This window comes from Panicum virgatum, chromosome 7N (assembly GCF_016808335.1).
Source record: "Panicum virgatum strain AP13 chromosome 7N, P.virgatum_v5, whole genome shotgun sequence".
Taxonomy (NCBI): domain Eukaryota; kingdom Viridiplantae; phylum Streptophyta; class Magnoliopsida; order Poales; family Poaceae; genus Panicum; species Panicum virgatum.
Genome location: NC_053151.1, coordinates 38,682,520 through 38,707,882, shown reverse-complemented (window position 1 = coordinate 38,707,882; position 25,363 = coordinate 38,682,520). Strand labels below are relative to the sequence as shown.

General features: G+C 45.7%; 4 protein-coding genes across 7 annotated transcripts; 2 read left to right on the top strand and 2 right to left on the bottom strand.

Moving 5' to 3' along the window:
• Nucleotides 1-8,462: 8,462 nt before the first annotated feature.
• On the bottom strand, nucleotides 8,463-10,106 carry LOC120683654 (probable galacturonosyltransferase-like 3). Its single transcript, XM_039965745.1, has one exon. The coding sequence runs from the start codon at nucleotides 9,969-9,971 to the stop codon at nucleotides 8,934-8,936; it is 1,038 nt and encodes a 345-aa protein (XP_039821679.1). The 5' UTR covers nucleotides 9,972-10,106; the 3' UTR covers nucleotides 8,463-8,933.
• Nucleotides 10,107-12,845: 2,739 nt separating this feature from the next.
• Nucleotides 12,846-19,933, top strand: LOC120683653 (probable beta-D-xylosidase 6). Its single transcript, XM_039965744.1, has 6 exons — nucleotides 12,846-13,710; nucleotides 17,401-17,567; nucleotides 17,713-17,810; nucleotides 18,162-18,500; nucleotides 18,583-18,999; nucleotides 19,110-19,933. The coding sequence occupies exons 1-6, from the start codon at nucleotides 13,039-13,041 to the stop codon at nucleotides 19,706-19,708; spliced, it is 2,292 nt and encodes a 763-aa protein (XP_039821678.1). The 5' UTR covers nucleotides 12,846-13,038; the 3' UTR covers nucleotides 19,709-19,933.
• LOC120683655 lies at nucleotides 14,041-17,044 on the bottom strand. Of its 4 annotated transcripts, XR_005678869.1 has the most exons (5): nucleotides 16,721-17,010; nucleotides 15,465-16,571; nucleotides 14,720-14,798; nucleotides 14,520-14,646; nucleotides 14,041-14,410 (listed from the first exon to the last, which is right to left on the bottom strand). XR_005678869.1 is itself a non-coding variant. In XM_039965746.1 (4 exons), exons 1-4 carry the CDS (start codon nucleotides 15,731-15,733, stop codon nucleotides 14,542-14,544), a joined length of 351 nt encoding a protein of 116 aa, XP_039821680.1. In that variant the 5' UTR covers nucleotides 15,734-17,044; the 3' UTR covers nucleotides 14,041-14,541. The 4 variants fall into 4 exon arrangements, 1 of the variants encoding a protein (XP_039821680.1); XR_005678870.1 differs by having other exon boundaries at nucleotides 14,720-15,569; nucleotides 15,672-17,042; XR_005678868.1 differs by having other exon boundaries at nucleotides 15,465-16,963.
• Nucleotides 19,934-21,563: 1,630 nt separating the features above from the next.
• LOC120683046 (thioredoxin M2, chloroplastic-like) lies at nucleotides 21,564-25,258 on the top strand. The gene is made up of 2 exons (XM_039965058.1): nucleotides 21,564-21,881; nucleotides 24,766-25,258. The coding sequence occupies exons 1-2, from the start codon at nucleotides 21,644-21,646 to the stop codon at nucleotides 25,083-25,085; spliced, it is 558 nt and encodes a 185-aa protein (XP_039820992.1). The 5' UTR covers nucleotides 21,564-21,643; the 3' UTR covers nucleotides 25,086-25,258.
• Nucleotides 25,259-25,363: the final 105 nt, after the last annotated feature.

Below are 25,363 nucleotides of genomic sequence, written 5' to 3'. Positions count from 1 at the left end.
GACGCAGCCCCTGGCGGCCAGGAGGGGCGGCACGCTACAGTACCCGCGGTACTGTTCACACCTAGGGTTGCGAAGGTTGGGCCTCCTGTTGGGCCAATTGCTATTCTTCTGGGCCTTCGTTCTTCAATAGCATGATGTAGTTCAATTCCCTCGCACGGGCCCGAGTAATTGGCCCAAGTGTAGGGGATGGTGCCTGGGCCTAGAGTGGAGGTGCGCCTGGTGGTGTAGGTGGCGCCTGGAATGCTTCTGGTGCTGCTGATGTAGATGTTCTTGTATTGTAGTTGATGTCCTCATCACTAACTATCTGAGTTAATAGAAAGAATGAAAGATCTATATGGAATTTCCCCTTTTGGCTCGTTTACTTCACATTGCGAAAAGAGAGACTAGATGCACTGGAGTGAGCAAGAGCGATGCGATGGTTGGCAAGAGGCAAGAGGAGGGTTTGTTCATTTCCGTGACAAGGAGTGTAACACTCCAGGTGCTAATCCTCTATAATTAAATTAATCACGGTCATTAGTTTCAAACTCACGCGGCAAAATCACTAAACCAAAATTTGTTCTTGTCAGCTTGGGTCGGACCGGTCGGAACAACCGGTCTGAACGGTCGAACCTGTATGACATGTGTGACCCATAAAAATTATAACCACTCTATTTCTCTCTCCCTCATAGCTCTCTCCCTCTCTCACTCACGAGCTCCCTCCCTCTCTCACTCACGAGCTCCCCCTCTCCCTCATGAGCTCCCTCTCTTTCTAGTGCCCTAGAGTGCAAATCCCCCATCCCAAATCCATCTCAAGGTCAAGGAGACTTCAAGATGGCCTGGAGCACCTTCTTCTCCACATGTTCCTCCCCGGGAAGTCTTGGATTTCGAGTTCTTCGTCCGGGGAAAAGCTCGTAAAGTACTCCAACTTGTGCCGGCCCGATCTATTTTTCTAGGAGGTCCTAAGTGATTTTCTTTGGTCAATCATCTATATATGCATCCCTCAACTAGGATCTAAAAGGGTTTTAATTTTGGTGGGTTAGTTTTTCCCCGAGAAGGATTTTTGTTTTTGGGCGATTTCTGTTTTGGCTTAAAATGTACTTATCGAAACTTCCTACACTTTTGTCGGAACTTCCTATGAATTAATTTGGGTAAACTGAGAACCTTTTATAGGAACTTACCTAAAACTTCCGGCGGTTGTCGGAACTTCCTACAATGGGGTCGGAACTTCCTATAAACAATGTGTAGCGGTAATTGCAAAATACGTAGAAAATTGTAGAAAAATCAGAAAAATACAAAACCAATTTCCTTAGCTTCGTAATTTCATTCTCTATATGATAGAACCATGAAATGTATTATTTGGCAACTTTTTATATACGGTTTTAATTATGCTACATAAATGCTTCTATAGCTCATTAATTAAATAAATGGAGTTGGAAATTTGCTAAAAATATAAAACCAGTTTGGATAACTTTGTTTAGACTTGTGTAAGGTTTAGTTAACCTCTGCATGTGTAGTTGTAGCTTGCAATGTGTAAACTTAGGGCATGCCTCGGTTAGGACCGGTCTGACTGGTTGGAGGAACCGGTCTAACCGGTAGTGTAGCCAGTATCAATATAGGACCGGTCTCACCGGTCAGGGATACCGGTCTTATCGGTAGTGTTAGGGCTGATAGGCGTAATTGGGTGTAAAATCGTAATGCTTATACGCGATCAATAGTTACTTTGTGCGGGTAGAATTGTATTTGCGTTGCTTAGTTCATGTGCATTTAATTGGCATATCATATGCATACATGTAGAGCTCGTAGCGAGAATGACGTCTATGAATGGATCGGGAAGCTCCGGATCGGAGAAGAAGGATTAAGAGGGAATTCGTGAAGACCCGGCCCAATGGTCGGAAGGGCCCAAGGCCGAAAATAATATTAACACTAACTTAGTGTTACCCTCAGGCAAGCCCCGGTGCACATCCTATTATTTCAAATTATGACACCTATATATGTCTTTATTATTTGTGCATTAGGTTTAGGAATTGTTTGGAACCCTAGTTGCATGATCCCTAAATTTCCTTGAGTTATACTAGTATGTATAGGACGATAGAAGTGCTATGCTTAATGGTTCCCGGTAGAAGACGAGTGCTCTCTGGTTACTCGCGAGATATAAGATGATTAGAAGTCGAGTAATTTCCGGTTACTCGCGAGATATATGATATATTGCTATTCCAGTACATGAGTATTTGATTATGATATGGGATAAATGAAAAATGTGAGACCGGACGGGAAATGATGAGGATGCATAGGTATGGCAGCAGGATAGGGTTCCTGTCTCGTCTGTGTCGATTAAGGACCGGTCGTTGTCGACAGTGCTGATCGGGGATTGAATTGTACTAGCCGCATGCCGGGAGTAGGAGGTAGTCGAAACCGGTAAGCCGAGTACTGCCTTGCTTCGAAAGTACAGAACTTCTACCCACCCCTTAGGGCGAGTCGAGTAGTCGCGGAGAATCGGGATGTATGTATTTACTTTTGGTGGTCTCACGTTGAGCTCGGCTGACTATATGCAGGTGGGGCGGTTATGTAGTTCGAGGCGGGGAGGGGAAATGTTGGCTCTCTGACGGGGCAAATACGTGCCGTGTTGGTTAGGTCCACCTTGCAAGATTAAATCGAATCGATTCGCCGTGTCTCGCGGTTATGAGGGCCTTGATCTTTTTGCTGCATCGTAGCAAAATGTTAGATGGTGAATTATATGGCAACGTATGCTATGAAAACCAGCCTACTGTGAAAACTTGTGTAAACCACGGCAAAATAGTCGTCTAAATTCATCAAAAAAATCACACATGCAGATGATATGATGATACACAACCTTGTAAAATATCTTGTCCAAACTCAACTTCGTTTGTAAGATATAAAAATAACAAATTTCAACCCAGAAAGCTGTCAAATGATTTGTTAGAAATTTGTTATTTTCATATCTCACAAACGAAGTCGAGTTTGGACAAGATATTTTATAAGATCGTGTGTCATCATATCATCTGCCTGTGTGATTTTTTTGGTAAATTTAGACGACTTTTTTATCGTGGTTTGCAGAAGTTTTCACAAAAGGCTGGTTTCCATAGCATACGTTGCCGAATTATATATATATATATATATATATATATATATATATATATATATATATATATATAATGTTAAACACCTTGAATTATTATGATTGCTCCACCTTGTGTGCAATAGTTGAATTGTGCAAATATTAGATTGGAGTTAATCTATATAGAACTTGGGCTAAAATAATGAAAGTAAAGAATTACTTTAGTTGCTTTTCTGCAAAATAACCACCAGCCAAAAGCCTTGCATGTCTAAGCATGTGGGCTAAGTTATACCCACTGGTCGGGTAAGTCTTGCTGAGTATTAGTTGCTCAGGGTTTGTTGTTTACCCTATTTCAGGTTTAGGAGCTAACTAAGTTTCACATCGGTGGGCTCAATGTGGCGTCTTGTTTTCACATCTCGGTAGTTCTTGACTTATTTCGTTTGTTTTATTTATTCTCTAGTAAAAATGCTCTGTAAGTTAGTTTCTCTTCCGCTGCTATCTTTTCTTTTATATATTTTAAATTTAAAGTTGTTTTGTAAAAGTCTTAATATTATTTATTATTGCTGTAAAATTTTTATCATGCTGGTACCTTCTGCGCTCGTCTTCATGTGAGATTTCTGGTGTGTTTTGATCGGCCTGTGGGTTAAAAACAATCTGTCAAGTTGTATTTAATTAAGCTAATGCGTCTGATGTGTTCAAATAATAAAAATTACGCTTAATTAATTATTTTAACTCGGCGGGTCCGTGAAAGTAGCCAGCGTAGATCCAAGCTGCTGGAACAACGCGGTGCCCTGTAGGTCCTCGCTCCTCTGTAGCTGCGTGCGTGCCTGCGTGGCGAGGCGTGGCAGTGTGTCGGCGCTTGTCCCCATCCCTAACAAAACTAGTGCCTTGCGCGCGCCTTGGCGCGCGTAATTTATTTATTTGTTTTCGTTTGGCAATATAAGTTTATATAGAGATTTGTAGTAGATGTATAGACAAATGGATATACATAGATAGAAATATGATATTTATTTTTAAAGCAAAGTATGCAAAAAAATAGTAGCTGAAATCCGACGTCTCAATCTCGCGGTCGAAGGCGGCCGGGAGCGGTCCTGGGGCATCTCCTCACCATGCAATGCGCGGCTATCACGCCCGACCTGCGGCACCGCAGCGTACCGGAGCGAGGCCGGGTCGCCCGCCGGTGACGGCATGAACTCGCCGCACCCATCGAGGGCGTGCCCGGCGGCCCGCCCAAACTCGCCGCGTGGCTCTCCAGCCTAGCTTCACTGCCGTCATTGCAGTAGAGCACACACCCATTCGGAGGCCACCAAAATTACCGGTCGAGAGTTCTAGATTCAGATATTTTGTAGTGACCGAATGGATAGCTGACGCGTGGACCATTCGTGTCTCAAGGCCTCAAAGATAACGATGGCACGGCCAATCACATGCCCTGCCAATTTAGGATCGAATAGTAGGAATCTTTTTTTACTGGCATGGCCAGTCTGCCGTTGCGCCGACCTTCGGGGCATTCACATATAGAAATTAGGGCTGTGATTAGATTAAAAAATTTTATCCCAAAAACGTCACATCGAATATTTGAGCACAGGCATGGAATACTAAATAAAATCTATTTACAAAACTTTTTACACGGATAGGTTGTAAATCGCGAGACGAATCTAATGAGCTACTTAATCTATGATCTGCAACAGTGATACTACAGTAACTGTTCACTAATTATGAGTTAATTATGAATTAAGTATGCTCATTAGATTCGTCTTGTGATTTACAACCCATTCGTGCAAAAGGTTTTGTAAATAGATTTTATTTAGTACTCCCAAATAGCAAGATTCTCTTTCATCCGTAGTCATACAGTGGTACTACAGTAACCGCTCACTAATTATGAGTTAATCATGAATTAAGTATGCTCATTAGGTTTGTCTCGTGATTTACAACCCATCCGTGTAAAAGGTTTTGTAAATAGATTTTATTTAGTACTCCGAAATAGCAAGATTTCCTTTCATCCGTAGCCATACAATGGTACTACAGTAATCGTTTACTAATTATTAGTTAACCATGAATTAAGTATTCTCATTAGATTCGTCTCGTGATTTACAACCCGTCTCGTGATTTGCAACCCATCCGTGCAAAAAGTTTGTAAATTGATTTTATTTAGTACTCCGAAATATCAAAATTCTCTTTCATCCGTAGCCATACAGTGGTACTACAGTAACTGATCACTAATTATGAGTTAATCATGAATTAAGTATGCTTATTAGGTTCGTCTCGTGATTTACAACCCGGCCTGTAAAAGGTTTTGTAAATAGATTTTATTTTGTACTCCGAAATAGCAAGATTCCCTTTCATCCGTAGCCATATAGTGATACTACAATAACCGTTCACTAATTATGAGTTGATCATGAAGTAAGTATGCTCATTAGTTTCGTCTCGTGATTTGCAACCCATCCATACCAAAGGTTTTGTAAATAAATTTTATTTAGTACTCCGAAATAGGAAGATTTCCTTTCATCCGTAGCCATACAATGGTACTACAGTAATCGTTCACTAATGATTCGTCTCGTGATTTACAACCCGTCTCGTGATTTACAACCCATCCGTGCAAAAAGTCTGTAAATAGATTTTATTTAGTACTCCGAAATATCAAAATTCTCTTTCATCCGTAGCCATACAGTGGTACTACAGTAACCGATCACTAATTATGAGTTAATCATGAATTAAGTATGCTTATTAGGTTCGTCTCGTGATTTACAACTCGGCCTGTAAAAGGTTTTGTAAATAGATTTTATTTTGTACTCCGAAATAGCAAGATTCCCTTTCATCCGTAGTCATACAGTGATACTACAATAACCGTTCACTAATTATGAGTTGATCATGAAGTAAGTATGCTCATTAGATTCGTCTTGTGATTTACAACCCATTCGTGCAAAAGGTTTTGTAAATAGATTTTATTTAGTACTCCCAAATAGCAAGATTCTCTTTCATCCGTAGTCATACAGTGGTACTACAGTAACCGCTCACTAATTATGAGTTAATCATGAATTAAGTATGCTCATTAGGTTTGTCTCGTGATTTACAACCCATCCGTGTAAAAGGTTTTGTAAATAGATTTTATTTAGTACTCCGAAATAGCAAGATTTCCTTTCATCCGTAGCCATACAATGGTACTACAGTAATCGTTTACTAATTATTAGTTAACCATAAATTAAGTATTCTCATTAGATTCGTCTCGTGATTTACAACCCGTCTCGTGATTTGCAACCCATCCGTGCAAAAAGTTTGTAAATTGATTTTATTTAGTACTCCGAAATATCAAAATTCTCTTTCATCCGTAGCCATACAGTGGTACTACAGTAACTGATCACTAATTATGAGTTAATCATGAATTAAGTATGCTTATTAGGTTCGTCTCGTGATTTACAACCCGGCCTGTAAAAGGTTTTGTAAATAGATTTTATTTTGTACTCCGAAATAGCAAGATTCCCTTTCATCCGTAGCCATATAGTGATACTACAATAACCGTTCACTAATTATGAGTTGATCATGAAGTAAGTATGCTCATTAGTTTCGTCTCGTGATTTGCAACCCATCCATACCAAAGGTTTTGTAAATAAATTTTATTTAGTACTCCGAAATAGGAAGATTTCCTTTCATCCGTAGCCATACAATGGTACTACAGTAATCGTTCACTAATGATTCGTCTCGTGATTTACAACCCGTCTCGTGATTTACAACCCATCCGTGCAAAAAGTCTGTAAATAGATTTTATTTAGTACTCCGAAATATCAAAATTCTCTTTCATCCGTAGCCATACAGTGGTACTACAGTAACCGATCACTAATTATGAGTTAATCATGAATTAAGTATGCTTATTAGGTTCGTCTCGTGATTTACAACTCGGCCTGTAAAAGGTTTTGTAAATAGATTTTATTTTGTACTCCGAAATAGCAAGATTCCCTTTCATCCGTAGTCATACAGTGATACTACAATAACCGTTCACTAATTATGAGTTGATCATGAAGTAAGTATGCTCATTAGTTTCGTCTCGTGATTTGTAATCCATCCATACAAAAGGTTTTGTAAATAGATTTTATTTAGTACTCTGAAATAGGAAGATTTCCTTTCATCCGTAACCATCGGATACTACAATAACCGTTCACTAATTATGAGTTGATCATGAAGTAAGTATGCTCATTAGTTTCGTCTCGTGATTTGTAATCCATCCATACAAAAGGTTTTGTAAATAGATTTTATTTAGTACTATGAAATAGGAAGATTTCCTTTCATCCGTAACCATCGGATACTACAATAACCGTTCACTAATTATGAGTTGATCATGAAGTAAGTATGCTCATTAGTTTCGTCTCGTGATTTGTAATCCATCCATACAAAAAGTTTTGTAAATAGATTTTATTTAGTACTTTGAAATAGGAAGATTTCCTTTCATCCGTAACCATCGGATCACGATCGGACGGGCGAAATTTTTTTGGCCGACGTGGCTGCCTGTGAGGGCGCGGAGGGTCGGCGTTTTCATATATAGAAATAGAAATAGAAATGCCGAGCCTGTCGGTGCCACCTTTTGAAAGTTCTGTGGACCGAGACAAGATCTCTCCCCTGCTCACAGCAGCAGCACCATGGATCAGGGAGTTTTTGCTCTTTTCAAGTTTCAAATAGTAGTGGAGTAGTACAGGGTGCATCCCTTGAGACGTGGCAACTTTTACGCTGCTGATATCATCATCACATATTCATCATCATCAGTCTAGCGGAAAGCTTTGTAGATTTCTTTCTTCTTTTGTCCTTGAGCACCTTGGCTGCCTGTCACAGCTGCAGTAATCCTGTGCAAAGCAGCATTTCAGTCGACAGCATCACGTTCGCACGCTACCGCAGTCGAGTGATCATTCCCTCACCAGCAAACTGATAGCAACCGAGGAGAAAAGGATGAAAGCAAATGGACCCTCCCCCCCCCCTCCCTTTGTCTTCCACCTCCGCTCTCTCACTCGCAGTCGCGCACGGGAGAAGCAAAGAATTTCCCAACTTTTCAAAGTGATCCACTGGAGCACTTGGCAACTCCCATTCGAATCACATGGCACCAAGCTCCACTGAAATCATCCGAGGATCAGGCTTTAAACAAAAAGCGGAAAAGTCAGATCAGATTCCTGAGAAATTTTGGAGCCCCTAGGATTGAGATTTGTGCCACCAGACGACATCCAGTTAACCTTTTCTTTAGGTCCTGAGTACTTCTCAGAGCAAAACGACATCACACATCTGATGTAGCTCTGCATTGCGCTCAAAGAATTTTTAAAACTAGCAGCGTTACACTTGTACAGAAAAAAAAAGATACACCAAACTTTATCGCTTTTCCCAAGAACATCACTCCTTGTTTCCACCTCCCGAGCCCTAACTTCAGGACTTAAAAAAAAACCGAACTCAAACATTCCCAAAGTTTATTCCAGTTCCAGTGGTGCAGTATTACACATTTGCTATCATATATTCATATGGAGCAGAAGATTAAAAAAATCAACAAGGACAAATAATAAAGAATACATGGAATCTAAACTATTGCCTCAACAGGCCAAAATAACAGCTGTACACAGCCCATGGCTGCATTTCACCTCGACACCCCCCAAAACCCCCATCCGTCACCAACGTGTGGGCCCGATGAATGGCAGTACCGATGGTGCTACTCCAACCAACGCCATTACGACTGACAGCGTGGACACATGAAGGGACCCAGGCGCAGTGGCTAGTGGGACACCGTGTCAGTGACTCGGTACCCAACGCCGACACCCACCCGTGGGTGCGAGTGTGGGCCGGCGAAGCGAGCAGCCAAGCGCCGTGGAGTATGATCCGATCGGACGCGAGCAAACCGATCGTTCCAGCATTGTCAGGCGACGGCGGCGAGGAGGTCGTCGCGGGCGCCGCGGCGGCGGCGGAGGTCGTAGGGCGCCCAGAGCGCGTCGAGCGGGCACGGCCGGCCGGCGTCCAGCCGCAGCCACGGCTTCCCCTTCCCGCTCCAGTGGAGCAGGCTGACCGGGCCCGGGTGCAGCTCCCGGCACTGGCCCGCCACGTTGTCGCCGCCGAGCCCGTGCTGGTTCCACCGGTGCTCCACGGCCTTCACCTCGCCGGCGAACACCAGGAGGAACGGCGGGAGGGAGCCCAGCTCGTATATCCTGGCCTCCAGCTTCTGCACCTCCATCCAGTACTCCAGATTCGCGGTGTACCCGCCGGCGCGCCACCTGTCCAGGTCGATGACCATGACCCCGGTGTTGAAGTAGCAGGGGACGCGCGTCCGGTTGGCGAAGACGGCGGCGTACTCGGGGTGTCGCCAGAACGCGTCGGTGAAGTAGGAGGTGAAGTTGGCGTGGCAGTACTCGGGCGCGGCGAGGGCGGCGTCGGGGCCGAGGTCGGTGGTCCAGAGGCGTGCGACGTCGTCGACGACGAGGAGGTCGGAGTCGAGGTAGAGGACGCGCGGGACGGAGCGCGGGAGGAGGTCGGCGAGGTAGATGCGGGCGTAGTTGAGGGGCTGGTCGAGCGCGCGGCGGACGGAGGAGGAGATCTTGCCGCGCACGAGGCGGGCGTCGAAGCGGTGCACGGTGGCCGGGAGCGTGGGGAAGGCGGCCGCCAGCGCGCGGCGCAGGGCCGCGAGGCGGCGCGCCGGGGAGGTCGAGGAGGCGACGAAGTGGAAGGCGATGGACTCCGGGCAGGCGGCGTGGCGGAGCACGGAGAGGACGCCCGCGAGCGAGCCCCGCAGGTAGGTGGCGTCCAGCGTCATCGCGATGTGGATCGTCGGCGCGCCCGCGCAGGCCGCGCCGTTGCGGAACGCCGGCGCCTCCCGGAACTCCGGGAGCTCCCCGCCGCCGCTGCCCCCGGACGCCGCCGCTGCACACGCCGCGGCGAGGAGGACCACGGCGAGGACGCGCATTGCGGCCCCGGGGCGTCCTCCTGTCCCGCTCCCCCTCCCTGAGAATCGAGCGAATGGAATTTTGACGGGTACGGGTGGGGAAGACGAGATTGGGACTTGGGAGCGACTAGCGAGGGCCGGAGGGGGGCGGGGGGGGGGGGGGGGGGGGGTGTGATGGCGGCGTTAAAGGACCGGGGGACCGGAGACAGGCTGGAGGAAGACGTGTGAGGTTTCCCCGTGGTTTTACGGGTTTTTGGTTGGGGTTCTGCGTTTCGCCGGATGTTTGGTTGGCAATTTGGACGAGGAGAGAAACGGCCGCGTCGTCGGGGTGCGGCCGTGCGGCTAGGGCCCAAGCACAACGATTTCGGAGCTGCCGGTACACTGCTTTGCGGTAGTATGCTACAATAAAGCCAGTTGGCTACAATCCAAGATTAGTTTCAATGCAAATTGTAAAACCTCGTCTCGAGAGCACATGAAACATTTTCCACCAGTTTGATATTGATATTGTGTTCCATTCAATCTAGTCTTAAGTAGGTTGCACTGGATTATAATTATTTTGCTGTTACGCAAATTGGGTAAGAATTTCATATCATTTATTAATTTAACCTCAAATTAGTTGAGAATATAAATATACTTATCAATGACTTCTACTTGCCTCCCGCTGTTGTGTGTACAGTTCATGTAATTTGTAGCGAATTATGACTATGTATAGATATACAATCTTATATGATACTGTATCGGATATGTCCGATGACTTCTGTCGAGTATTAGGCACATGAAGTTGACTGCATTAGCGCTGTCAATCGTCAAAGCTTCAAAAACTGGAAAGGGAACGTTTTTATTACTGTAGGGACACGCCTAGCGTGGGCTATTCGTGCGACTACCACTCGTGCTAATCCAACGGCTGTTCGGCGACGCATGAGACGCCCTGCTCCATCGACTGTTATCGACTTATCGTGCTGTAACAGGGCGCACTGGCGCTCATCGTTGGGGCGTCCCTTTTTTTGGGCCCTCTCGGGACGTACTAAAAAAACTTTGAGCGCGTTTAGCTCCTAATTTTTTTTTGGTAAAGTTACTGTAGCACTTTTTCAATCGAAGATTAGGAGGGCTAAACATGATTTAATTATAAAACTAATTACATTGATGGACGGGAAATCACGAGACAAATCTATTAAGCCTAATTAATCCGTCATCAGATGTTGGTTACTGTAGCACAACATTGTCTAATCATTGCATGACATTGCATGATTAGGTTCATTAGATTCGTCTTACGATTTTACCCGGGGGTGTGGAATGGGTTTTACAAATTATTCACATTTAATACTCCAAATTAGTGGTCAAATGTTATAAGTACTGTAGCGAGTGAAAATTTTTGGGAACTAAACGGGCTGTTTGTGATCTGACCACCGATCGTATCCGATAGGCGATAGTCCTACACCGAACCGGATGGATATGAGAGTAGATATCCGCTATCAGGCTTGAGGCGTCTGCTGACGGGGACAGCCGCGTTCCTGTTTTGAATTTCTTTTGGATCACTAGTGGACGGAGGACGGAGCTGCACAGCTGTGCAGGTCAAGCTTTATTATTTCCCCATCACGATATAGTAGACAAAACCCACAAAAAAAATATTTATGCGGAGAGGGCCGCCGGGCCTGCTTCGTCGAGTGCACGGAAATTCAATCACCAAGACTTCGTGAGGAAGGGACGAAGAATCGCAGAAAACAGGGTGCGTGCTCCTGTCCTCAACTCCTCACAGGCAGCGTTGTCTAGCTGCCTTCGTAAAATTTTTGAAATAAAATTTTTGAATATTTGAAATATTAAATATAAATTAAACATAAAATTAATTATAGAACTCGTCTATAAATTATGAGATGAATTTATCAAAACTAATTAATTTATCATTAGCACATATTCACGGTAGCAATTTAGCGTCTAATATTGTCTAATTAAGCTCATTAGATTCGTCTTGCAATTACAAACAAACAATGTAATTCATTTTTATTTCGTCTAAATTTAATACTTCATGCAGGTAAGATTTTCTTTCGATGTAATAACTTTGAAATTTTAAATTTTGCAACTAAACAACATCTTGACATAACTGTGAACGGGTACGGTAAGTCGGGTAACAAACAGCCCCGATTGGCTGGCGACCATCATTTCTCCTGCCCCCCACGTGGCGTGATTGCACGGAACCATCGAGATACCCGGGAGAGCCAGAGCTGAAGCCAAGAACAGGGCACGTGGCTTTGGCCGGCAGCTAGGCTGCTCGTGCACAACATCTTCTCACAATGCTATAGCAAACAAATAGCAAAAATCGATGGAACTTATCCGGACCTTCCATCTCGCATCTGCCCCGCGCTTAGTTGTCTTTAGTGGGCTCATATGAAATGTATTAATTTTATTTCTGAAACATATACAGTATGTATCTTGAGGGAATTTCGGACATAATATAGACAAATTATATTATGTCCATTCGGCTAGATGAAAAGTAGCTTTATGTGTTTATCTGTCAGCCCGAAATTCCCTCCGAGATGCATATAAATTTTAGAAATAAAACTAATACGCTACATATACGTCCACTAAAGACAACTGAGGATGGGGCAAATGCGCAATGGAAAATCAGGATAAGTTCATCGCAGCTGTGTGATGTGTACCAATCAATTTCCGGTACCTCACATAGCAACGACGAACGGAGCAGCTACATACGGAGTATTTTGCGGCGGGTCCATACACGACTCCTTATTTCCTTTGATAATCTGAAGCATGACTTGACGTGGCCATGCCTATCCAAAAATGAAGCATAGGCCGAGCTAGCAAGCAACTGCAACTCATCCTATTCATACAAGATACAACTGGGCAGCTAGCCAGCTCTGCTTTCCGATCCCCTCCACTCCACGACGCCGTCGGCCGGCCTCACATGCGAGTATCCGCTCAGTCTGGAGGTCTCGACGCCGTCCCGTGACAGCACTGCAGCTCAGTGGGCAGGGGCGCTTAAACCGCAAGCCACTCGACACTCGAGGGCAGAGCCAAATTTCTTCGATCGAATCATCCCCCAGGCCCCAGTTCCACCTAACGGCTAGACCCCGCGATGCTTTACGCCCTCCTCTGCCTCCTCGCCCTCGCCGGCGCCGCAGCGGCGGCGGCGGCGCCGAACGCGCGCCCGTGCGCGTCGGCGGACTCGGCGAGCGCCTACCCGTTCTGCGACGCCTCGCTCTCCATCCCGGCCCGCGCGCGCGCGCTCGTCTCGCTCCTCACCCTCGACGAGAAGATCGCGCAGCTGTCCAACACGGCGGGCGGGGTCCCGCGCCTCGGCGTCCCGCCCTACCAGTGGTGGTCCGAGTCCCTCCACGGGCTCGCCGACAACGGGCCCGGGGTCAACTTCTCCTCGGGCCCCGTCCGCGCCGCCACCGCCTTCCCGCAGGTCATCCTCTCCACCGCCGCCTTCAACCGCTCGCTGTGGCGCGCCGTGGCCGGGGCCGTTGCCACGGAGGCCCTCGGCATGCACAGCACCGGCCAGGCAGGGCTCACATACTGGGCGCCCAACATCAACATCTTCCGCGACCCGCGCTGGGGCCGCGGCCAGGAGACGTCCGGGGAGGACCCCGCCGTCGCCGCCGCGTACTCCCTCGAGTACGTCAAGGGGTTCCAGGGGGACTACGGGGAGGAAGGCAGGATTAGGCTCTCGGCCTGCTGCAAGCACTATACAGCGTATGACATGGAGAAGTGGAAGGGCTTCTCGAGGTACACCTTCAATGCCAAGGTGAAGACATTCAGCCCCTTATCATTTCCCTGAACTTATATAATCTTATTGCTCCAGGGACATGTATTAGTCAACGCATAGAGAAACACTGACATGTCCTGCTCCAGGGAGCATTTTGAGATGTTCATGAAAAACTGGGCTGAGATTTTAATTTCCGGTCAAAATATTTCTCTTCACTAGGTGTATGCCCGTGCGTTGCTACGGGAGCTAAAAAAATTTCATACTCCCAAAAATACTATTCATAGAGAGTACAAGTGTTCCAAGCTTGCTTAAACCATTTTATAAATATACAGTCCAATTTCGACATAGTACTGTGAAGACAAGTTGGGATTTGACCATGAAAATCTTGCCATTGTTCTGGAGGCATAATCTCTAACAAAGTAACAGTATCGATACAGAACTACTGTTCCAACCAATTTGCACACGCAAAATACGTAAGAACACAAAGGACCTAACATATTTACGACAATCATTTAGATAAACTTACATGATCAGTATTTCAACATGACGTGCCCAACTCCATCTCAATTGCATCGATCAGATACACAACTCCACAGCAAGCACGTAGCAAGATAAAAAAGCACATGACTGGACAAGTAGATCTTGAACTGTGGCTTGTATGGCTGACACTCACAATGACAGTAAAGGCAGTAAAGCCTAGGCAATCTTCAGTGTAGAGAACTTGGAGAAGTCAAATGACCTGGTGCACAATTAAATAAAAAATAGTTCAGAAGTGGCAGAAAAAGAAGGTTCATTAGCAATTGTGAGTTCAGTTCAGAAATTTGCTTTTCCAGGAAGCCAACACCTACCAATACAATGCAGAAAGAGGGACTACATGAAGAAATCGGAGTTTGTCTTAGGTCTGCCTTCATAGAGATAAGAAAATTTCTTTGCCTTCCAAACTCGCTTGAAGTCAGCCAATGCCGTGTTGTTCTCCTACCAGTCAGGAACACAACAATGTAACTCATCCAAGTTAGCATGTACACACAAAATTTCTGACAAAATTTACCTTGTCATAATCGGCTATTAGCTCATTAGTGTCCAGCTTGAATGGAGCAATATCCATATTCCCAGAGACGGCCTGGAAACTGTATAAGAAATTAATTGCTCACTTGATTGGTGATGGGAAAAAACAATAAAGCAATGTCATGCAGTTGCCAATTTTCTAATTTGCACAAATATAAACAATAACTTGGTGAACCAATTTCACACTCTAGCATGTAGTTATTTCCTCTAGTGACATAACAGAGTTCCAATCTAGCATCATGATTGTAGCTACTTTGGAAGCATGGACTATACAAGTGAATACAGGTTTTAGCATATATGTTCTAAACTGATTAGAATAGGCATCCAAACTTCCTAGATGGGCTAGTAGATCAGCAGGTGCTTCTTTGTGAAAATCCTCATAAAGCCTCTGCAATTTATGAGTAATCAGATGACGATACATGAACAGAACAAAAATGCAGCTAAGGAAAATGCTTAACAAAAAGGAATCATGTTGATGGCATAGTCCCTAGAAAACGAACTACAATCCAAACTTGTCTAATTTGTCGTGGGATACATTCATCTCGTTTTGCATTCTCCAAGCTACGAACAATGACAAAAGCCTAAGTTTGCACCCCAATATGACCTGACACTGCATTAGAATTTTTCAAATCTTTAAATAAGCTTTATATTTATATTTTAATGAATAATAAGAAACATGTTCTATAGGTAAACTTATTGAGCAGCTAGTGATATGGATTTTACTCCACCTTTCTTTCTTAATATTTGTCTTGGTGTCCTGTACCTTAGCCTGAATCTCTGTTTTGACACTGAAAGTTCTGAAGCTCAGTTGCCACACTAAAAATAAAGAACACCTGTTACCAATAGAATAGAAGGACTGAACATATACCCAGACCATGGACATGCAGATAGATAATATATACGATTCTATCAAATCTGAAGCACAGTAACCTTACCTCTGCTCGATGTTCAGTTCATTCTGCATCATATGGGCCCAAAAAGGTGTCACATACAACATTAATTCGTTCCATAGGCACTAAGTTAAAAGCAGATGCGTACCCAAACAAAGGTATGGTTTGCTAAAGAAGAAAAAGGTGAAGGACAAATATGCTTTCTTACCTTTATTTTGGGGTTCCAGAGGTATGTAGACAAATAAAGCTAGCTTCATTTCTGAATACATTGGCATCCCGGAATGGTAAAAATTATGCACAGATGAGAAATATACTTATGTACAAACTTTTAGGCACCTGGATGTCACAACTTTATTGTGGCAGTTTATACACTTCAGTTACAGGAATGATATAAAACTCTAACTGCAGTTCCAATACCAATTTCAAGCGGTGCAAAGCATGAACTCAAGTAATGAACAAATACTACTTGTTAATTGTTGGCAATAGCAAACCAAATAAAACAATGCAGATAACTGACGAACAGAATTGGTCACACTTAGCAAAAATTAGCAAAGAAGTGGGAAGAGGAGAGAGGGCAGCTGCACAATTACTGGACAGATCCCATGAGGATTACTTGTACCAGTTGTTAACAGCATTGAAATGAAGAGTGAAGAATAATAGCACATCTACTTTCTTTTGGCTTCACTGCAGGAGGAGAGCACAACCTTGTTTTAGGATGCCTTTTTTGGGGCTACTAAAGTAAATCGTCCATGCCAATAAACACATACCAGCTTGGAAAAATATTACTTTTGAAATGTAAGAGGCTGAAATGTAACTCTCATTGGGAAGTAGTATAGGATGGATTTGAGATCAGTGTAGAGGTTAGAAATAATTAAACCAACAGGTCTTGGCGAGGGCAAGGAGGTGGCCTCCAAGTGCGGCTCCGGCCACAGACTTTTGGGGAATCTGTTACCATCAGAAACACAGAAATTGGTCACCAACTGTTAAAATCAGAGACTTTTAGAACACAGAAATTGTTTACCGAGGGATCGGCGGCGAGAAATTGGTAACCAACTGTTAAAGTCAGAGATTTTTAGAACACTGAAATTGTTTACCGAGGGATCGGCGGCGGATGCGAACCCATGGTCAGCAGATGGGACGGTGCGACGGAGAGGTGGAGTCCCGATGGAGTGCAGGCCAGGATCGACGGAGGCAGCAGCCGAGCGCGAGGATGGGGGAGCCGGGGAGGGTGTTGGGCAGGGAGCCGGGGAGGACTGTCGAGCGCGAGGGGAGGCACCAGCCGAGCGCGAGGATGGGAGGGAGCCGGGGAGGACTGCCGAGCGCGGTGGCTGGACCCACAGCGGCGCGAGGGCCGTCGTCGAGGGCTGCGAGGCGGCGGCGAGGGTCGGCGAGGGCTGCAATGCGGCGGCGAGGGTCGGCGAGGAGACGTGGGCGCGGGACGTGGGGATGTGGGCGGGGGTAGGTGCATGCGGGGGGAGGGGACGAACGAACGAAGGCCGCGGGTGTGAGGGGACGGACGAATGAACGAATATTCGGATGACGAAAAAAAAGTGACCCTTAGGATCTTTTTAGTAGTAGAGAAGAGATAGAGATAGAGATAGAGATAGAGATAGAGATAGAGATAGAGATAGAGATGTGGTTTGGTTAGCTGTATGTTCAGCCGAAAAGTTGAAGTACAGGCATGGAATCACCATATTTCTTATGAACATCTGTAACAAGTTGTGATTGTAATGAGAAAAAAAAAGTAGTTGTGATTGTAACCTGCTACTGGCAGGTAACTGCACAAGATATGGAGGACACGTACCAGCCTCCTTTCAAGACCTGCATCCAGGAGGCTCGTGCCAGCTGCTTGATGTGCGCATATAACCAGGTTAACGATGTGCCGATGTGTGCTCGCAAAGATCTTCTGCAGAAGACCAGGGATGAATGGGGCTTCAAGGGGTATGCAACTTGCCCTAACTCTGAATTTGTCTGTCTTGAGCCTTAGACCCTAAATATGTCAGGAAGGGCAATGAATTTCATTATATCAACCCCAGATCCCAGCATTTTCATTATTGTTTATGTGTGTTCATTTGATTCGTTGAAGGTACATTACATCTGATTGTGATGCTGTGGCAATTATCCACGAAAATCAGACATACACTACTTCAGATGAGGATTCAATAGCAATTGTTCTTAGGGCAGGTTAGTAGCCTCAAACACAAATGTGATTTTATTTGTGTACTTTTTTGTCTTTATAGACTATTTTGTTTTTTTAGATCTTTTGTCTTTATAGACTAGAAGTTTGATTTCTTGCTCAACCCTAGTGTTTTAATTTAAACCATGTTGTGGTAACCCCTAATATCTGAAAGGTAATTACAGACGTGTTCCATATTGAGGCTTCTCATTTCTGCTTCCATTGATTCCTTGACAACATTATTGTTCGGATTTTTTCTATCTAGTAAAAACAGATTCCATAGAACATCTGACCATTCATGTCTTCAATCTATCGACTAGTATTTTTCTGAAGTGTTATGATTACTCTTATTTTTGAAGGAATGGATCTCAATTGCGGTTCTTTCCTAGTTCGTCATACAAAGTCAGCAATCGAGAAGGGGAAGATTCAAGAACAAGATATCGACCGTGCCCTTTTTAATCTATTCTCTGTTCAATTGCGTCTTGGGATATTTGATAAGCTCAACGACAACCGATTGGGGCCCAGTAATGTGTGCACGGCAAAACATAGAGAACTTGCAGCAGAAGCTGTAAGGCAGGGTGCTGTCCTTTTGAAAAACGACAATGGTTTTTTGCCGCTGAAGGGAAGCGAAGTTAGACATGTTGCTGTTATTGGACCATCTGCAAATGATGCATACGCAATGGGTGGTGACTATACAGGTCTAAAACCACTGCATCAATTAAACATTTCTGTACCTTACTATCATGAATACATTTTTAACATTAGATCCGCTTTATTCAGGTGTTCCCTGCAATACTACAACCTTCTTTAAAGGCATGCAAGCCTATGTTGCACAAACAACCTTTGCTTCTGGATGCAAGGATGTTTCATGTAACTCAACAGATTTGTTCGGCGAAGCCATTGAAGCAGCTAAAGCAGCCGATATTGTTGTTGTAGTTGCTGGGTTGAACCTGACAGAAGAGCGTGAAGACTTTGATAGAGTCAGCCTTCTCCTTCCAGGCAAGCAGATGAACCTCATACAAACTGTTGCTAGTGTAACAAAGAAACCCCTTGTATTGGTTCTCTTGGGTGGTGGTCCTGTTGATGTTTCTTTTGCAAAGCACGATCCACGAATTGCAAGTATCCTTTGGCTCGGATATCCTGGCGAGGTCGGTGGGCAAGTCCTTCCAGAAATTCTTTTTGGAAAGTACAACCCAGGTGAGTATAACTTAAACTTCCTGAAAGAGAACAGGACTCGCATGTATTGCAAATTTGCAATGAAAAAGTTGTGGTGGCTGTTGGACTAATCTGATCTGCTATAATGACAGGAGGAAAGCTGGCTATGACTTGGTACCCTGAATCCTTCACAGCTATTCCGATGACTGATATGAACATGAGAGCTGATTCTTCACGTGGTTACCCAGGAAGAACATATCGATTTTACACTGGAGATGTAGTATATGGTTTTGGTTATGGTTTAAGTTACTCCAAATATTCATATAGCATCTTGTCGGCTCCAAAGAAGATCACTGTTTCGTGTTCATCGGTTCTGGACACTATCCGTAGGAAGCCTGCATATATAAGGAGGGATGGGCTAGACTTTATGAATACCGAAGATATTGCATCATGTGAAGCTCTAATATTCTCAGTTCGCATTGCCGTTTTGAATCATGGTGCCATGGATGGGAGCCATGCTGTTCTACTGTTCGCGAGGTCGAAATCAAGCGTTCCAGGCTTTCCTATAAAACAGTTGGTTGGTTTTGAGCGGGTCCACACGACTGCTAGCAGTGCAACCAACGTGGAGCTTACCGTAGATCCTTGCAAGCACATGAGTGCAGCCAATCCTGAGGGCCAAAGGGTACTGTTATTGGGTGCCCACGTTCTGACTGTGGGTGATGAAGAGTTCGAATTGCTCGTCGAACATTGACAAAGATTTACACATTTAGACCTCCTGGAGTTCAAATTTGGAATAATTTGATGAAACTTGTAAAGAAACATGTTGTAAAGATTTATCATTGAGGTGGACGCAAGTACAGTAAACATGCTGTAAAGATTCATCATAGGGTGCAAGCACAGTGATATTGCAGTATAAACTGCAAGAGATGCATCCATCCCACCATTCTGAATCGAATTATCATTGTCTGTGATTATACATTGTTTGCGGCTATGTGTTAAAGTAAAGTGCCTCCTGAATTACACGGAAACAATGTTCTCGTGACGACAAGCAGTGCAGATGTTCGTATACAAAATAAACGTTCCAGTCTTCAGTTTGAAAGTGCCTCATCGATCTTGACTCCACTGGGCACTGGCACAAGCACAATGAGGAAAAGTGAACAGAACACAACATTCGCTCTGAATGCTGAAAGCCTCAGCAAACTTTCACTTTTGTTTGTCTCCTTCCCGATCCTACCCATTTCAACTGGAGGATAGATCATCGATCCTTGGAAAAGGCTACTCCGATCGTCTCGCCACCGTCCGTGGTGCGCAACGGGGGTTTCTTCTGAATCCACCATGTCCCCCGGAGGTCTGCCCCTGTCCGATGGCGTCGAACTGTCGAAGCCTAACACTGCGTTTAATCTAGGCCTCTCGATTCTTGACTTGGAAGAAGCACAAGAACAGACATCTTCTTCCCTCCCGTGGTTGCTGCTTGTCGTCGTTTTCGTCTTGCCCATGGTGGCCTCCGGTTGGCAAGTCGACGGTGGCTTCTACATTGAAAGCGGCGGCTTGATGCCGGAGGAAGCGGCGCGCGGGTGTCCTGCTGCCTGAGCCGTCGCGGGCTCGCGGCTGAATGCCCTCTGGCCTCTGTTGATGGGGCGGCGGCGCAGGATGCGTCACGGTCACGGCACCCGCCCGTGGATGTGCGGACTCGTCAGCGAGCCTTGAGATTTTGCAAATAGCCCCTGTAAATTTACATCAAAGCCACAACTTTGGATCGTGATTATTAATCGCGATCTGATAGTTTACAAATAATCCCTTAATTTGAATCGTGAGTTCGTGACTATTAATTACAGATCCGAAGTTTTGCCTTCAGACCGTTGAGTATTTACAGATGAGCCCCCTCCTTCAGATCGGCACCTTCCTTTCTTCCCCTCTTCTCAGATATCATCGATTCATCGCCGCTGACAGCGGTTCCGCATTCCGTTCAGTGCGAGCATCAGGCCTGGCAGTGTTATCAGACTTGTGCTTTTGCATTCGACATCTTAATTCGCTTGCACTCTTTTATTTTTTTTGCTTCAATGCAAAATGCTACTTTGCTTGCTTTGTTTCATTGTTTGAGCTTATCAGATGACTGCACACATGTCTCGCGAAAGAAAATGACTGCACGTATCCACCATCTCTTAGATCTACCAACAGCCTTTCGCTGAGGTGCTAATTTCCTTCTTAAAGCTTTTGTTGTTAGGATTTTAAAATGGATCGGACGCAAGCACAGTTTCAGGCTTGCAATAGGAACTGCCTGAAATGCATTCACCGGACAGTTTTGCTTGCACACTTCTGTCCTGGCTGCCATACTGGGTTCGCGACGTTCGCATCTCGTATTCTCGTCTCGAAGGCTCCAAGCCAAAAAACTTGCCATTTCAGGCGCTCAGTACTGCCAAACCGGCGGTGTACGGTGCCAAAAAGTCCAAAACCGAGCCACGGGCGCGCACAGCCGCAGCGTCGTCGTCCATCACCATCAGCCGCCGGGCCCAGCCCAGACGCGCGGCGTCACCACACCACACGCGAACCGGATCGGAGCTTGCCCCACATGGCCACATGGCATGCCTCTCTTTCCTCCCGTTCCCCGCCGGTACCCCTGGCCCTGATCCCTCCCCCCGCATCGCACTCGGCGCCCGCACCCGACAACGCACGCGCCCGCACCACCATGGCCGGCGCTGGCCTCGCCGTCTCCATCCCCATCGCCTCCCCTCCGCTCGCCCGCGCCTCCGCGCCCGCCTACCCCGCGCGCCGCGTCTGCGCGATGCCGTCCTCCTCCAGCAGCGGCAGCAGCTTCAGATCCTCGCCGCTCCGCGCGATTGCCGGCTTCTCTGGGAACAGACAGCGCCCCCGCCGCGGCGCGTCCGTAGCGTGCGCCGTCCAGGGCCAGGACACGTCCATCGAAGGTATCTAACGAATTAAGCACCAGCTCGGTGGCTCACCGGTCACCACTCTGTTGCGGTTCGTGTTTCGATCTGCTGTGGAATTAGGTGGTGAGCTAGTCATCCGGGTGGCGCCTGTATCGGTGTATGTGGGTTTCATCGCCGTGTAGAAGTAAGATCCTGCTTGTAGTGTGATTACGCATTGTTTTCCATTTGTTCCAGGAATTGGGCAGTAGGATGTCATGCCTCTTAGAACTTAGATCGCGCGGTCTCCTCAATGTTTTTTTCGCGAAAGTGCCTGAGCATTTACTTCGATGAATTAGGCGATCGAAGGTTAGAACAGAGATTTAGGCATGTGAATAAATCACCTGCTTTTAGTATACTAGAACACAGGGGCGAAGCCAAACGAAAAACCCACCAGGGTTGGATGCATTAAACATGGGGTCGGCCACGTAGAGGAACAATGCTAACACAGTGATTTTCTATTGATTTTAGCAAATTTCATGGGAGTCCGGCGACCCCAATGGCTCCATTGAGCTCCGCCCCTGCTGGAACATTTGCGCGCCCTAACATTTGAATAATCAAATGCAAGTAACTTAAGTAATAAAAAATGACAAACTATATACACGGTATAAGATGAATATGAAACCACCATATCAGTATGATATAGTAATCAGTACTTGTCCAATAGTCTCTCTACAGTATAAGTTTATAATTAATATAGGCCCGCATGTCAGTATTTGTTTATTATCTTCTCTCCTTTACCTCCGCCCGCCGTGCCTTCGTCATCTCCATGCTTGCTGACCTGCTCGCCTTCGTGCCTACTCCGCTTCCTGTTCTCACTGATTGCTAGCCGCCCGCTCCTCCTCCATGGATCGCCGGCCGCTCGATCCGCCTATGCCCTCGAGGCGGGGAGTAGGAGAGGGAGGGAGAGGGCGGTGAGGCTCTAGGGGGGAGAGTGGGGGGGCGGTTAGGGTTTGAGAAGACTGGAGGCGGTTATTGGAGAAGTGTTTCGTGTGTGTTTTTTTTTTGTAAAGACGGCAGCATTATCGAATTTCTCCTTCTTTGTGTTGAAATAAACATTAGTTTGAGGTCCTACGTGAAAATGTATGAACGTGGGTAATGTACTGTCTGTATGAGATGGTTTAGTTGTGATTTTCAGAAATAAGAGGTTGTTTTTGTGAAATAGCCAAATCAAAGGCTGAGCGACACGTGTCACATTTTTCCCGTGGAATGCGGCGGGGAGGGCATATGGGGAGTGCTCTTTAATCAAACTGATATGGCATTATCCAATATTGCTGTGCACCCTTTTCTGTTTATCATGGGGCGCTATACATATGGAAGCATATACCTCATAAAGTTGAGCTGCCATAAGTCCCAAATTGTTGCATAGTAGTTACATTTATTGATTTCTGTATGTATGTCTCACACACACGTGGTTCATGTGCCCCTTATTATCTTGTCATCTTTTTGTTATGGCGGCATGTGAAACACTACTCCCTTTAATTGTAAGAGGATGTATCATACTATTTGGTCCTTCGATGATTGAATGCACTTCCTATCACTCCCTTTAGTGTGACTGTTGTCCCCACAGATCTATTAAGATTTGACACAAAAGTTGTTTACTACATTGAAATTTGCAAAGATTAAAGCAGCGATGTTTAGTGCTTAGCCATGAATAAAGCTCAGGAGGTCGATTGCTTCTTAGTTTTTAATAAGCATCTTGCTTTGCACAAAATAGAGTCATATTCTAACTGTTTAGATGCATCATACTGGGTTCTTGAAAGCCAAAAGCTTTACATGGAGGGTTCTGAGATTGAAAAAACATAGCTGGAGATGATTGGCAGACTTACTACATATTGGTTACTTGTTGGCACCAGGACTCAACTACCGGCCGATCTGATCTCGGCCAACGGCCGAATTCCTGATATTTAGTTTAGCATGTTTGTCAATTGATCAATTTGAGGAATATGTGTTTGGGGCAAAATATTTTATTTTTAGAATACAATTTCCAGTGCTTCTTTGCAAACACATTAACACCAGACTCCTTTTCAATTTTGCATAACATTTGAAGTATTGTCGGCTAAGAATGAAAAGCTGGCATTAACACCAGTACTGTACCTATGTATGTGTCACACATTGTCATTGAGTTTTGTTTGTTTGTACTTTGTACTATACCTATGTTTGTGTCAATTGTTGATTTTTCTTTGTTGGTACTATCCTGGTTCCGCTAGGCGCTAGGTGGATTCTAGGCGGTGACCCGCAGCCTAGAGCCTAGTCGGGATTAATCGAGCCTAGGCGTTTCAAGGCGGCTTGCTAGGCGGTACCATATACGTACATATACATACTTATATACATCATATATACCTCTAAAAGAAAAAAAACAGAGGACCACTAAGCCTTAGAGTAAAAAAATAAGCCCATCAAAGCAGCCCAACGGCCCAACAGCCCACCTCCCACCTTATCTCCTCCCCTATCCTCCTCTCCTTCCCCTTCCCGCCGCCCCTGCCTCCTTCCCTTCCCGACGCCGCCGCCCTACCTTCTCCGCGCATGCCCCTGCCTCCTTCTCCGCCGCCGCCGCCGCTCGTACCTCCGCCGGCCCGTCCCCTGCTTCCTCCTCCACCGGCTTGAGGCTGCTCCTCCCTCACCAGCGACCTCCGCCCGCCTACCCCCATAGGCGAGGCGGGACCCCTCCGCCCAGCGCGTAAGCGCGACTGGGCGCCGTCTAGGCGCCGCCTAGCGGAACACGGGGTACTATACCTATGTTTGTGTCAATTGTCCTAGATGTTTCTTTCCTGGTATATACGTAGCTTTGTGTCAATTGTTGTTGATTTTTTTTTTGTTTCTTGGTATTATACCTATGCTTGTGTCAATTGTCTGTTCTCACTTGTCCACTGTTCAATTGTAGTCCCAGATGTGACAAGGGCAACATGGCAATCGCTTGTGATGGAAAGTGAGCTTCCTGTCCTTGTTGAGTTCTGGGCTTCGTGGTGCGGGCCATGCAAAATGATAGATCCAGTTGTTGGCAAGCTCTCGAAGGACAACGAGGGGAAGCTGAAATGCTACAAGCTCAACACAGATGAGAGCCCAGACATAGCAAGCCAGTACGGGGTCCGGAGCATCCCCACCATGATGATATTCAAGAACGGCGAGAAGAAGGATTCGGTGATCGGGGCTGTGCGTGAGAGCACACTGACCGCATGCATCGATAAATTTGTGGAGAGGTGAAATGCCCAGCGGATCTCTTGAAAGCGGCTGCCTTTCAAAAGCCTGTGTTCAGATCAGTGGACCCGTACGCAGAAACAGTTCTATATACCTGGTTGTAGATATCGGAATCACATTCGATTATTGTTTGATGAAGGCGGCATGAGTTGCTTTCCGCCCTAGCCTGGTTTTATTCTCCCGATCTTTGTTGGCTCCGAAATGTGCGACATGGACGGCCAAGAACCACATTCTGTTTCAGCCTGTTCGGATGGGTGGGAAATCCGCCAGCGCTGGCTGGGTCA